The 13,797-nt window shown below is 41.2% G+C and overlaps 1 protein-coding gene across 3 annotated transcripts in view; it reads right to left on the bottom strand.

The window, feature by feature from the left end:
- GRM7 (glutamate metabotropic receptor 7) overlaps positions 1-13,797 on the bottom strand; it is a 418,392-nt gene that overhangs the window by 76,084 nt on the left and 328,511 nt on the right. For 2 of the 3 annotated variants that reach the window (XM_080995648.1, XM_080995647.1), the window contains exon 8: positions 7,139-8,074. The exons of the other annotated variant lie outside the window; for it this stretch is intronic. In XM_080995648.1, coding sequence (XP_080851774.1) covers positions 7,139-8,074 — 936 coding nt within the window. The remainder of the gene's footprint in view (positions 1-7,138; positions 8,075-13,797) is intronic. 3 annotated transcript variants of the gene reach the window in all.

Below are 13,797 nucleotides of genomic sequence, written 5' to 3' on the forward strand. Positions count from 1 at the left end.
ACAGGGAATAGCGCCTCATCCCCCTAAATGTGCTGCAAGTACAGTGGTACCTCGGGTTAAGTACTTAATTCGTTCTGGAGGTCCATTCTTAATCTGAAACTGTTCTTAACCTGAAGCACCACTTTAGCTGATGGGGGCCTCCTGCTGCTGCTGCGCCGCTGGAGCACGATTTCTGTTCTCATCCTGAAGCAAAGTTCTTAACCTGAGGTACTATTTCTGGGTTAGTGGAGTCTGTAACCTGAAGCGTATGTAACCTGAAGCGTATGTAACCCAAGGTACCACTGTACAGTAATATTTTGCAAATGTGACATTACTAAATACAGCTTTCTTACGTGCCTGAGAATTACATTGTGTAGGGTGAACCAAACGAGTCCCATTGTTGCAAGCTCTGCATAAGGACTTCAGCTTCCACAATGGTGTCCTCCGCTACTCTCCCCATACTTCCAAAATTCACCCAAGGCAGTTGGGAGAACCCCCAGAATAGCACATGGGAGGAGGAAATGCTGGCACAGAAAGGATGCTCACCATAGCAGGACACCCACCCATTGTTTACTTTGCCTTTTCCACACTTTCAGTGAATGTGTGTGTTCATTCACCCTGCCAAATGGACCCGGCACATTCTCATTCCCCCACTGATTTGAATGAAAAGGCCATTTAAAAAAAATAAAATGTCACCAGAGGAGAGAGGGTAGTTGGTTTCAACAGCAAATGGGATTAAGCGCTTCACATTTCCTGCTAGTAAAGATACATGGAATGGGAGGCCTCTGCAACTGGGACATGCAAGCAAAGGTTTGTCTAGAGGCGATGAATTAGCTGCTTATATTCCTCACACTTTCCCCACTAAGCATCCTCAAACACAGAATCATTGTTAAGAGATTACTAACGCCTTTCAGATAATAATGATAGTTTATAAAAGTTCAAAGAAGCCTAAATATATCCCCAATTAGACTTCGCAGCTAGATGCAGTGAGATATTCTTCAATTGGATGCTTGAGCACAGGAAGAGCAACGCAGGAGAGCAAGTAAGGCTGAGTGATGATGGACACAGCTTCTGTGGGAACACAACGCCAGCTCCTAACCATGGTACTCTTCCCTGCAGCTAGGCAGAAAGAAGTATGCATACTGTTTCTCTTGCTCTATCCATATACTTTTAAAAATTTCTTTTACACCTTTCTTTTTTTGCTAGAGCACCCTGCATACAGCTTTACAGACACAGACATCTCAAAGAGAGCCTTGACATCATTTCAGCATGCTGAAAAATATTGATAAGTTCCAAGATCATAATTCTAGCCACCTTCTATGAGTGCAATCCTGCTAGATAAAATGGATGGCTTGGGTTCATATGTAATAGTCAAAAACCTTGCAGAATGCACTTCTGACAACAAAAGCACTTGATCCTCCCACACATCCTCAAAACCCAACCTAAACATGAATTTCTTTAATGGATGCTCAGAAAAATACATGATTGAAGACACACATTAGCCTCAAGGAGAGTTTGTTCTAGTATGATAAGCACTTTCAGATTGCTTCTGCAAAGAGCTTTGTTTTCTAAGGGCCAAAATTTGCCTTAGGGTATATTTGTGACTATGGCTAACTTTTCTAGTTTGCGTTGTTAAATAACAGCTGTGGGGGAGCACAACATGTGGGTAAGGAGGAGAGTTAACCCTTGAGCCACGCTCTGTCATTTCAATGAAAATCACCCTCCTGAAGCTGCTGTTTGCTGTGGGAAGGCAACTGCTATAGTGGTGTGAGGGTGATTTTCCTTAGGACTGTGGCACACGAAGGGATGTTTAACCCTGCTCTTCACATATCATAGCCTTGACGGCAGTTGTTGTTTACCCAACAGCAACCCATCAAACAGGCATATTAATTCTGATCTTACATTTAATGAAATATAATTTGGCCCCCAGAGAGGTTTTGTGGGATATTTATAACTTTCTACCTCCAGGGAACAATTTCAACAATGCCTGCTTTGCCAAGGAACACTTGAGCATTCGCTAATGAGCTTTGCACATAAAGAAACTCTGTGTAGGGAAAAGCATAAACAAATCCATGGGGATCATTGTGTGACAGAGTGAATGTGACTTCCTAGTATGTGCTCATGTAACAAAATATGCACATGCATGGATATCACATAATGCTATAAAAAAATGATATATGGACATATTATTCCATTTCCAATATGTAAGTGTTATGTGTGAAACAGCCCAAAGCATTTGATGATAATGTAAAGGTAAAGGGACCCCTGACCATTAGGTCCAGTCGTGACCGACTCTGGGGTTGCGGCGCTCATCTCGCTTTATTGGCCGAGGGAGCTGGCATACAGCTTCCGGGTCATGTGGCCAGCATGACTAAGCCGCTTCTGGCGAACCAGAGCAGTGCACAGAAACACCATTTACCTTCCTGCCGGAGCGGTACCTATTTATCTACTTGCACTTTTGAACTGCTAGGTTGGCAGGAGCAGGGACGAAGCAACGGGAGCTCACCTGGCTTAAATGCATACTGATTTCTTGACAATGTATACTGGCTTAAAAGACTAAGAACACAAATACAGTAAGAATTAGAAAGGCATGTGTTGGAAAAGGGAGAAGCTTTCAGAGAATAATTATATGCTTTGTGTGTCAGTCACATGAATAATTTGCTAGAGAACTTGCTTGACTCACTCAACTCCTTATCGTCTCACTTTGCTATTCTAATATTTTGATTCAATTTGGCTTATTGATTTAGCTGTGCATGGCTTGACCTTACAGGGGCTGTTTTTGCTCTTTTCAAGTGCCACTTTGTATTGATCCTAGTATAAACCTATAGCTTCTATAATTGGTCTAACACTTCTCGGAGGCTCCCTTTGCTCCTGATCAAGGTATCCACAGATCTGGGGAGAATTTAAAACAGTTTTGTTGTCCAGGCCAATTATATTGGCAGCATTATCACTAGCATTTCATTTGTACAACACTCGCTGCCAAAGGGAGAGGTTAATAAGCTGTGCTGCGCCATGGTGTTTAGTTGGACAGCAAATGGTGAGTCGGGGATGTCAGCTATTCTGAACTCCCCATTGCTGTGGAGAAAGACTTTGATTCAGCTGTTCACGATTCAATTACAAGGAAGTCATCCTTCTCATAAGGAAGAAAGCTAGCGCAATAAGATCTGTTAAGGAATCGATCTCTATAAGAAGAACGCTTTCAGATGAGCTGTTGTGCTAATTGCTGGTAAGGCGGTAGCATGGGCACATGCAGTGCCCGGATTTACGTATAAGCTAAACAAGCTCTAACTTAGGGGCCCACTATCTTGGGGCCCCCCAAAAAAATTAAAGGAAAAAAACAACTGGATGTACATTTCCAAAATATAAGATAATAAATAAATAAAATTAAACTTTTGTTATTGTGAAATGCCAATGTGTTTGCATTATTAAGTTTGTTATGAATAAAAAATCATTTTAAGTTAGAGCATAATAATTATTTCACTATTAGTATACTTCTTCTTAATTGTATTTCACTATTAATATACTTCTTCTTAATTGTATTTCAGTTCAACAATTACTTTGGTAAAATACATATTTTGTTCTGTGCAAATGGCTTTAAATACCCATTAGGTCCATAAATGACCATATAGCATATATTCAACACAAAAAACAGCAAAAAATTGTTGTTGACAAAGGACAGCTGGACATATAAAGGGCCCATTGCCTTCAGTAGCTTAGGGCCTCATCAAACCTAAATCTGGCCCTGGGCACATGCGTCACATGGTTCGGATGGTAGACCGGGAGCAACAGTGGGTATCTTTCTTTCCCCCCTCTGTCATCCATGGGTCTGCATGCCTGTGGCTTCCACCTGTGTCTGCTCACAGGGCTACCTGTAATTGCCAATGGTGCCTTTGCCACTTCCTTCCCTGCTTCTGCTAGCCAGCCGTGATGGGGTTCTTCCTCAGAGGTGAGTTCACAGCAAAAATCTCATGGGTGCCTGTGCTACTGCCATTGTGGCTGTGGCAGAAACTATTTCAGGGGCGTGGAAAGTGGTAATGACCCTGCATTTCACTTTCTGAAAGCATTCCCTCCAGTAAATTCTCCCCTGTGATGACTCTTCACTGACTATAAGAAGGCTGTATACAAAATCACAAGGTAGTCTAATTTAACACTGCAGCTTATGGTCAGTGCCACATTTACATATAAGCTAAACAAGCTATAGCTTAGGGTTCCACTCTCTTTGGGGCCCCCTAAAAAATGTAAAGGGGAAAAAACCCTGAATGTACATTTCCAAAATATAAGATAAAAAACAAATAAAATAAAACCTACATACAGCAACAGTGTTTTGTGTTGTGTAGGCTAAGTAATTGTACAAAGTAATTGTAAAAAAGTAAGTAATTGCTCATTTCTATATACTGTATAGGGTGCCTACATTCTGCATGGACTGGTTACATGGCAACATGTGCAAATGGCTTTAGATACATATTAGGTCCATAAATGACCATATAGCATATATTCAACACAAAAAACAGTGACAATTTGTTGTTGACAAAGGACAGCTGGGCATATAATGGGCCCCATTACCTTCAGTAGCTTAGGACCCCATCAAATCTAAATCCAGCCTTGCTTATGGTAAATGGCTTTCCCAAACATTTTCTCCTTCCATTACAAACCCAATTCCCTCACCACAGTATATATCTCTTCCCATCATGTTAGCACAGAAAAGATTCTGCTGAAAACTAATTTTTAATTGGAAGACAGTGATTAGGCTAAGTAAATTATATGTGTATAATTGGGGTTAATGCTGGCCACACAGAATGTGCTTGTTCTAAAATCAGAATGTGCACATTTTAATATATAAATCCCTTTTTCTTAGTCACATTAAAATGAGCTGGTCACATTTATGTTATTATGTCTTATAAAAATATCAATATCAAGACAATTTTTATTGCTTCTGATTTAAGTTCCTGAATATTTTCTAATATTAAAAACTTCTTGAATATAACAAAGCCTCCAGAAATGTTACCATTAAACCATCAATAGCTCTTGTTCTCTTCACATTTTCCTATAGTGTAATTTTATTCCAAGGCATCATTGCAGTCCCTTATTATATTATATAATATAATGCCATTTTTCAACATGTAAATGTTGTAAGAACTAATAAAGCTAGATGTTATTGATGCCGGTATTATAGGAAAACCTAAATCAATATATAGGGAGCACAACCCAATGTGCATGTACTTGAACATTTCAAAATGCATTCAGAAGGGATTTGAATTAGGAAAAGGGTACAAGGAGAAACATTCAAAGGCCTAGCAATAGTCTTATCTTAATGCAGTTTATTTTCCAGTATTAGAAATTATGATAGTTCCATTCACAAAACTCTAGACATCACATCTAGTTTGGCCAATTGTTGTCTGCTCACAGAATCAGCTTTGATTTTATGAATAATTACCTGGTTAGTTCACTGCTGTAAATGGAATTGGACTTGCAAATGTTACCTGTACGTGGCCTTCTAACAGGTGAGATCAATGAATCACACTGTACCCTGCTTTGTTATACATATGTGCAATGTCACTTACTAAGCTAAGTGATAACTGTCTCTGTAGAGACAGTGGTGGAGCTTCATACTCCAGCATTGGGGGGTGGAGAGCAGGCAAGGCAGGGCTGGTGCGTGTCCTGGGGCATGGCGTGCCTCCCGCAGGGGCATGCCATGCATCCTGGGGGCATGGCACATCACCTGCAGGGGCGTGGCACCCAGCACGGGTGGGGGGCAGCCGCGATGGCACACCACCGGGATCGTGCTGCCGGGGGCAGTGCGCTCCCCCTGCACTCCTCTTCCTCCACCAGTGCGTAGAGATACATCATAGATAGATAGATAGTCTGATTACAAAACATGGTCTTCTGACAATGATTGCTTCATATCACAAATTCTGCAGGCAGAAGGAAATTAAATTAGAAAAGTAAAAAAAAAAAAGCATACAATCTAGTTTTGTCTGAGAAATGGCTATAATAATAGGCAAATAAAAAAGAACTGAGCAAAACTTGTTTGCACGACAAGTCTGTTATGCAAGTATATATACTCCTAGGAGTCAAAATGCATTTGTTAACAACAAATCATACCAACCAACCCAATTTTTCTTCTTTGATGTGGAAATGGGTATAATGGACAAAAAGGACTACTGTGGATATAATGTATCCTGACGTTAGGAAAACTTTTGTCACCAATTCAGAAGACATCCTCCTAACTAAATTGAAGAAATGCATTTTAGAAAGTGGATACAATATTGATTGGAAGCAAAACCCAAAAGAGTTATAATGCAAAATGTATTTCCAAGGAAGTTGTGGAATCTCCTTCCATTAAGGCACAATAAAGTCAATTAGAAATTCATGCATATGTTTAAGTCTAGAGTACTCTTCAAACAACAGCTCGCCTTCCTTTGCATCACTGTCGCTGCAGGCTTCCACATTCTGGGGACTGAACTTCTGTAGTGGAGAACCTTCTTTATTTTTGTAGGCTCCCTGCACAATTTATAACTGTGATCTTACAAGATTTCCAATTGCACAGGGAACCTACACAAGTAGGCTCCACACTGCAATGTGTACAAGTCAAAAAAACAGCTTGGTTATGGCAACACTGAACCTTCATATTTAGAAATTGTAGCCATATTTCCCACAACAAAAGGTGCAATCTTTTATATACTTACCACTGGGTATAGTCTATTCATGTTAATAGGATTGCACCACAATACCTAGTTTGAGAAACACATCTCAGCGATCCTTTGCGCCCCGTGGTTCTGAATTCCCAAAATGCAGATTAGGGCACAAAACTATTTTCAATAGATGCTGACTTTACATCCTGTAATCAAAGCAATGAGCTGTCCCTCCCATTAAAATAGTAATGTTCTATCCATTTTGTTAAAAAAAGGTGCAGCTGAAAGAGAAGGAACCGATGGATCAGCTGATTCTTACTGACCATCATCTGCCACTTCATCAAACAAATGACTTACAAACTAACTGCAGGAGGTGGGAGGCAAATACATCATGTATTGTTGTAGCTGTAAGAAACCATTTTTTGTCAAGCCATTTAGCCCATTTCTAGAAGCACGTTTAAATAAAAACTTCCACGTATATTTTATAGGAAAAAAATCATCCCATGAGTTACTTGATTTTCACCTACCTTTTCAGCTGCATGGGAAGTGCAAAAAAATATTGGAATAAAGGCAAGCCATACTATACAAGTCGTGTACATAGTGAATCCAATGGGTTTGGCTTCATTAAAATTCTCCGGGACACCCCGAGTCTTGATAGCATAGACAGTACATGTAACCATGAGGAGAATGCTATACCCCAAAGAACATATGATTTGTAGATCCGTAATGTCACATTTGAGGACTCCTCTGGCTTGATCTGGTTCCATAGGCTTATGCTCATCATAATCTATTATACTGTTTGGTGGGTCAACTGCAAACCAAATAAAAACCCCAAGAAGCTGTACTGATATCAAACTTGAAGTAATTGCTAGTTGTGACGTTGGACTAATAAGCCGGGGTGCTGTCACTGATTTTTTGCCCTGTTCAAATATGCGGTAGATGCGGTTTGTTTTAGTCAACAGAGCTGCGTAACTTATGCACATCCCCAATCCTAAGAAGATACGTCGGAAGGAGCACACGGCGACATCTGGCTTGGCAATCATCAAGAACGTGATGATATAACACAGAAATATTCCTGTCAATAGAACATAGCTGAGTTCCCTTCCAGAAGCCCGCACAATGGGGGTGTCGTTGTATCGAATGAAGGTTGCCATAACAAAAATGGTGGCAATAATTCCAAGCATGGCCAAGAAGACTGGGATGACTGCCCACGGGGAATGCCACTCCAGCTTCACAATAGGGATAGGGCTGCATCCTGTACGATTCTCGTTTGGCCGTTGACTGTAGGAGCAGATCTTGCAGGTCACTTCGTCAGACTGGTATTGGTATCCATCGCATAGCTCACATTGCCAACAGCAGCTCATCCCTTTAATAATCCTCTTTCGTTCTCCCGGTTTACAGGGAAGGCTGCAGACAGAAGTAGGGACCTTCTTCGTTCCTTTGCCCCACTGCATTTCATCCATCTATGAGTAAAAAAATGCAAAGTAAATAAGACTGGTTATCTGGAAGTAGGTATCAAGCAGCCCTTAGTAACGACAAAGGAAAACGAATGTGTGCACAGATGGCATCATGGAAACAATCCATTTTCTGCTAAAATTTGATCTGTGCAGATTCAATTCTGTACATATATTTGGGTAAAACGGATAGAGCCATGTTAATCCACCACCAAGTAAATGAGGGCTGTTGCTGAGAAAGAGAAAATAGAATTAAAATTTCACACAGGAAGCAAATAATAAGCAAATGATATAAAGGTTATTAGGGAGATGCTATAGGAAATAATTGCATGTAGGATCCAGGATTGTTGAAATGATGAAGTTTGTTTTATTGCTGAAATATTTTGGCATTCTCTCTCTCGTTTTCTTTGCAACACAGTAAATGTTCATCTAGCCATGCATAACTTCTTATAACCTTATAAGTCATAGAGATTTCTTAAAATTGGAAATAGTTTAATGAACACTGAAGTCTGAATTTGATTTAGGCATCTGCAATCTGCAAAAGCTGTGTCTAAAGTTTAAGCTAAAGGGGTTTTCACAATGAATGGCCATGCTCCCCAGTGCTAATGTGCGCCTTCAATCGAAGTCCAGAGGCAGTGTAAGGGAGAAACAGCTGTAAAGTTTAGAATAAAGGGGTCTCCATCCCTTTAGTTTAAATTAAAGAGAAATTTGCAGCTTCTGCAGGACATGGGGAACACACCCACCCCACTGGCAGGCAGAAGGCCTAGCCAATGCAAGTGATTCTTTCACACATGTTTCAACATACAAAAGTTCACATGAATCCCTCTTTAGTGCAACATAGATCTGCCACATGACCCATCTAATAAAAAGTAACCTGGTCTGGAGCTTTTGGATATATGTATCTGGGGGAAAAAACGTAATTTCATATTCAGAAACATTTCTCTATTTGAAACTAACCAGTATAATGGAGCAACAATACAAGATGCCAAAACTGGAACAGAAATCCATGGAAAATTATGGATGCTCTTTTCCTTTCCTCTCCTTTTCTTTTTGTCTAGCAAGAACGCCCTTCATCATACCTCTAAACTAGTAGCCTCCAAAAGCTAATCGTTTTGTTGCTTCTGGCAAAAAACTTAATTATGGGAAAACTACCCATTACAGAAGGGCTCGCCGATCAGAAGGTCAGTGATTTGAATCCACGTGACGGGGTGAGCTCCCATTGCTTGGTCCCAGCTCCTGCTAACCTAGCAGTTTGAAAGCACGTCAAAGTGCAAGTAGATAAATAGGTGGGAAGGTAAACGGCGTTTCCGTGCGCTGCTCTGGTTCACCAGAAGCGGCTTAGTCATGCTGGCCACATGACCTGGAAAGCTGTCTATGGACAAATGCCGGCTCCCTCAGCCTATAGAGTGAGATGAGTGTGCAAACCCAGAGTCATCCGCGACTGGACCTAACGGTCAGGGGGGACCTTTACCTTTACCTGTTACAAAAGCCACTGACAAAACCAGCTAAGTAAAATTGGGAAATCAAATGGATGTCACAGACTTTTAACAAATAAAAATAAATAATGTGTACCTGGTGTGTGGTTGTGGTCGTATGTGTGTATGTCGTGTGTGTGTGTGTGTGTGTGTGTGTGTGTCTGTCTGTTAATATATGAGAAAGCCTGGTAATTCCTCAGTGACAGAGCATATATTTTGTGGGTTCAAGATTGCAGGGTCACTGAAGTTGAAAAAGTTATCTCAAGTTCAGGTAGCAGGGCTAGGAAAGGACTTATTTAGACCCATTAGAGTTCCTGTCAGTTAGAGTTAGCAATACTTGCTAGATAGACCTGCTGGTAGAAATTCAGGGCAGTTTCAGCCAAAACACACTTCTCTATTTCCAGAGTGGTTTCTCGCTCTGTGGTCCCTCAAGCGCCATTTATTGAGGCCGCTACACATTTTGAATGATAGAGATTGATGACAGACCAAAAAAAGAGAAAAAAATGCAGAAAGGAAAACCTTTCTTAATTCCTTCAGAACTCACATTTGTTTGAACATGCCGCCTCAGGAAGAAAAGTTTGTTCACATGGGGATTTCTGCTTACCACTTTATATTACTGTATATTGCTGGGAAATGATGGACACAAACACAAACTGGTTTCTCTTTTCCATGTAAATCCCCAGTCTATTTATCCTATAAGAAAACAATTTACTCATTGTAGGCAAAATCCCCACATGGGCTGTACTTGTAGGAGAATAAGGACTGGTGACTTGTGGAGCATGCGTTCCAAAGCATGCTCCACAAGGCATTTAAGCCTATTTTGGAACTGGCTCAAAGGGGCAGGGGGTTGAACACGAAATAGGTTAGATCAATTTGAGTAGAGGACTTGCATTTTTGACCCACACCCTTTTCAAATACTCATCACATCACATTTCTGTTGGAGAGAGAGGAACTGAATTTTAGATGCCATTCTCTCATAGATCCATTTTTGACAGAACCTCAAATCATCTGGTCCAGTCTAATATAAATCTGGACTGGGGACTTTAATCTCTGACAGGTGACAATCACCTAATCACCAGAGCACCGCCATATGTTTTGCACAAACCACCAGTGACAGGAGAGTGAAAGGTATCCATTTCCTTCAAAAGATACCACAGTGCAGTCTGAATACAGCCCTGAATACCGTTATATATTCTGGAACTGTGGGGCTTCAATGGATTGTACAAACTATGATTTGGATGTGTGCCCTTTAGGCCATTTGCTCAAGCCTATGAGCCTAACCAGACAAAATCTGGACCATGGATCAAAATTTATTCAGCTACTCAGATTCATTCTTGACAAAATATTGGTCAGTCCACCCACTGCTAGTTCTCTGTGTGGCTCTTATGCTGTCCATGGAACCCTAGAGCACTTGGCTGATGGCTCCATGGAAAACATCAATCCCCCTCATTATTGCAGGATCTTTAATGGGAGAAGTGAGCAGAGAAAGAGAGAAGGGCATTTGAATCTTGTACATTATCTGTTATCATACTGGAGGATTTACATGAGAAAGCTTGAAACAGAAATGGCCTGTCAGTACACAACCTCTTTATTTTACGTACTGGAGAAAACCAAAGGGGAAAAAATCTGAATAAATTAATTGGTCAAGAAGGTGACACAATAAATCAAACTGCTAACAGCATCTGCTGACCCTTCCAATGTGCAAGCAGATGATCTACATGAAAATAAAATATTTGCAAAGCTTATTTATCTTCCACTTACCTGCACTCACAGTCATGCTTCCTTTACATTGTTGAAGACTGCAAACAAGGTTTTAGCCATTATTGAGGGGGTCGCAGTCATTTCTGGACACTAAGGGAGTATCTGTATCTTTCCCAGACAAAAACTGATCATTTCACCTTTAAAATGAAATGGCTTTTATTCCCACTTGTCGACCTCGATGGGATCATGCACAGCTCAAAAGACTCCTTCGGAAGAATAACAGGAATCAGGTCTAGCGCACGCAAGCTTTGCTGGTATCCGTCTAATATTTTGAGGAAGTGCAGCTGTGGCTGTCTCACTTTTTCTTACAAGGCTGATGCCCTTATGCAACAGAATGCAATATTAGTGTTTCAGGATGTCAGGCCTAGATATGTTTTCACCTAGCGACACAGAATAAAAGCTAGAAAAAAGCCAGGCATGGCTAAAGGAGGAGGAAGGAAATTTGAGAAAATAAGTGTTATGATAGCCACGATTTCTCTTGCTTGCTTTGATTGAAACCCAAAGGGTCTGTGTGCAGAGCACAAACCACACACAGTGGGAGTCTTCCAGCCTGCCTTCCCAATATAGCACCTTGTGTCACATTAAGAGCTTCTGGAGCACATCCATTGTGGCAGGAGGGGCAGCAGCTAAAAAAGAAAATTCACAAACACAGATGCTGTTTCTTTGCTCACAATGTGGAGACGGTTCAATCCTAACTCTTATAAGGATTTTAGATGCTGCCTCTCCCAACTCTACCTCATCCACAAAAGCAGTAGAAGCAGATGGGATTACACTACTATTACAGTATGTGCCCATGTATTTATGAGAAAGGGAGGGAGGAGGGAGATTGCATGTTTGAATACGTCCTCACTTAAAAACAGCAGCAACATACTTGTCTGTAGAAAACTAGCTTGTCAGGGAAAAAGCTAAGTCTGAGCCTTTCCCCCCAGGACATGGTAGTTTTCCTATAACAAAATCAACAATCAATCACACAAAATCCATCTTCGTTCTGAAGTGTGCCTTTTCGTGCTCCTGAGGTATGGCTTCTGACGACAGCAGCCATGTGGGAGCACCTGCCTTGCAGTTTCAAAATGTGCATAAATACTGGAAGCATGGCCAGGACCGATGGCAAGGGCTCTTTCCCACTCAATTGTTCTCCTCCCAGGTTGGTGATCCAGCAGGAAAGAAAAGTCAGGCCATGAGTGCCACCCATAAAATCACAATACAGTATTCATAAGGGACGTGGGTGGTGCTGTGGTCTAAACCACTGAGCCTAGGGTTTGCCAATCAGAAGTTCAGTGGTTTGAATCCCCGCAACGGGGTGAGCTCTGTTCCTCAGTTCCTGTTCCTGCCCACCTAGCAGTTTGAAAGCACGTCAAAGTGCAAGTAGATAAATAGGTACCGCTCCGGCGGGAAGGTAAACACCGTTTCTGTGCACTGCTCTGGTTCGCCAGAAGCAGCTTAGTCATGCTGGCCACATGACCTGGAAGCTGTCTGCGGACAAACGCCGGCTCCCTCGGCCTATAGAGCGAGATGAGTGTGCAACCCCAGAGTCATCCACGACTGGACCTAACGGTCAGGGGTACCTTTGTTGTTGTTTAGTCGTTTAGTCGTGTACGACTCTTTGTGACTCCATGGACCAGAGCCTGCCAGGCACTCCTGTCTTCCACCTTTACCTTATTCATAGCATAAAATGAGGTGGGGTCAGATCAGAGCATGGAGAAGAAATTACCTTGCAGCAAAAGTTGTCGAAAGGGGGTGGGATTGTGGTGAACCATAGGAGATCCAAGGACTCTTGCAGGTTCAAGGAATACAAGTTGCCTGGTGACAATTACCAATCAAGTGTGAATAAAGGGCATGATGCTGGATGTGTCTGTGCTCAAGTAATAGCTTTCTGGAACAGAGCAAGAAAAAGCCACCTCTCCAAATACTCCATCACTTGTAACAGCTACTGTAAACGTGCTTCCCTTGCCAAAATGAGTTTTTCTGCAGTATCTCTCTTGTTTTATCCTGAACAATTCCATGCAATGTTTAAAAATCAGTACAGAAATAATCATGTGAGTGTTAATTAACACACCATGCTTGAAAATAACATTTTTCCCCTTCTGTAGCCACAGTTGTCCCCTGCAGCTGGTTAATAACAGCTACACTACAATTGCCATGGATAGATTAGGGGGGTAAGAGTTGAGGAATGTTCTCAGGTTTGTTGTTATCTTGCAAATTCCATCCCAACTCCAGTTACTAAGTCAGCAGTTCAAATAGTTTTTTGAATATTTAGCTTCATAGATAGGAGTATTTGCATGATTTAGCTCCCCAGGCTTATCCATTTAAGTCTTGTAATTAGTTTCTAAATCCTAGGCTTCAAAATGATAATAGTTGGAAGCTAGGAATATGTCAATAATATGCAGTTGATACAAACTACAATATACAAATTAAAATATGTGAAATTACCTAAGAAGAGGGAAAAAAAGAATTAGTTTCCCATTTAAAGACTGAAATTGTAAGTTTTTGATCTGC

This window comes from Podarcis pityusensis (genome assembly GCF_964106645.2).
Source record: "Podarcis pityusensis genome assembly, chromosome: 2".
NCBI classification, from domain to species: domain Eukaryota; kingdom Metazoa; phylum Chordata; class Lepidosauria; order Squamata; family Lacertidae; genus Podarcis; species Podarcis pityusensis.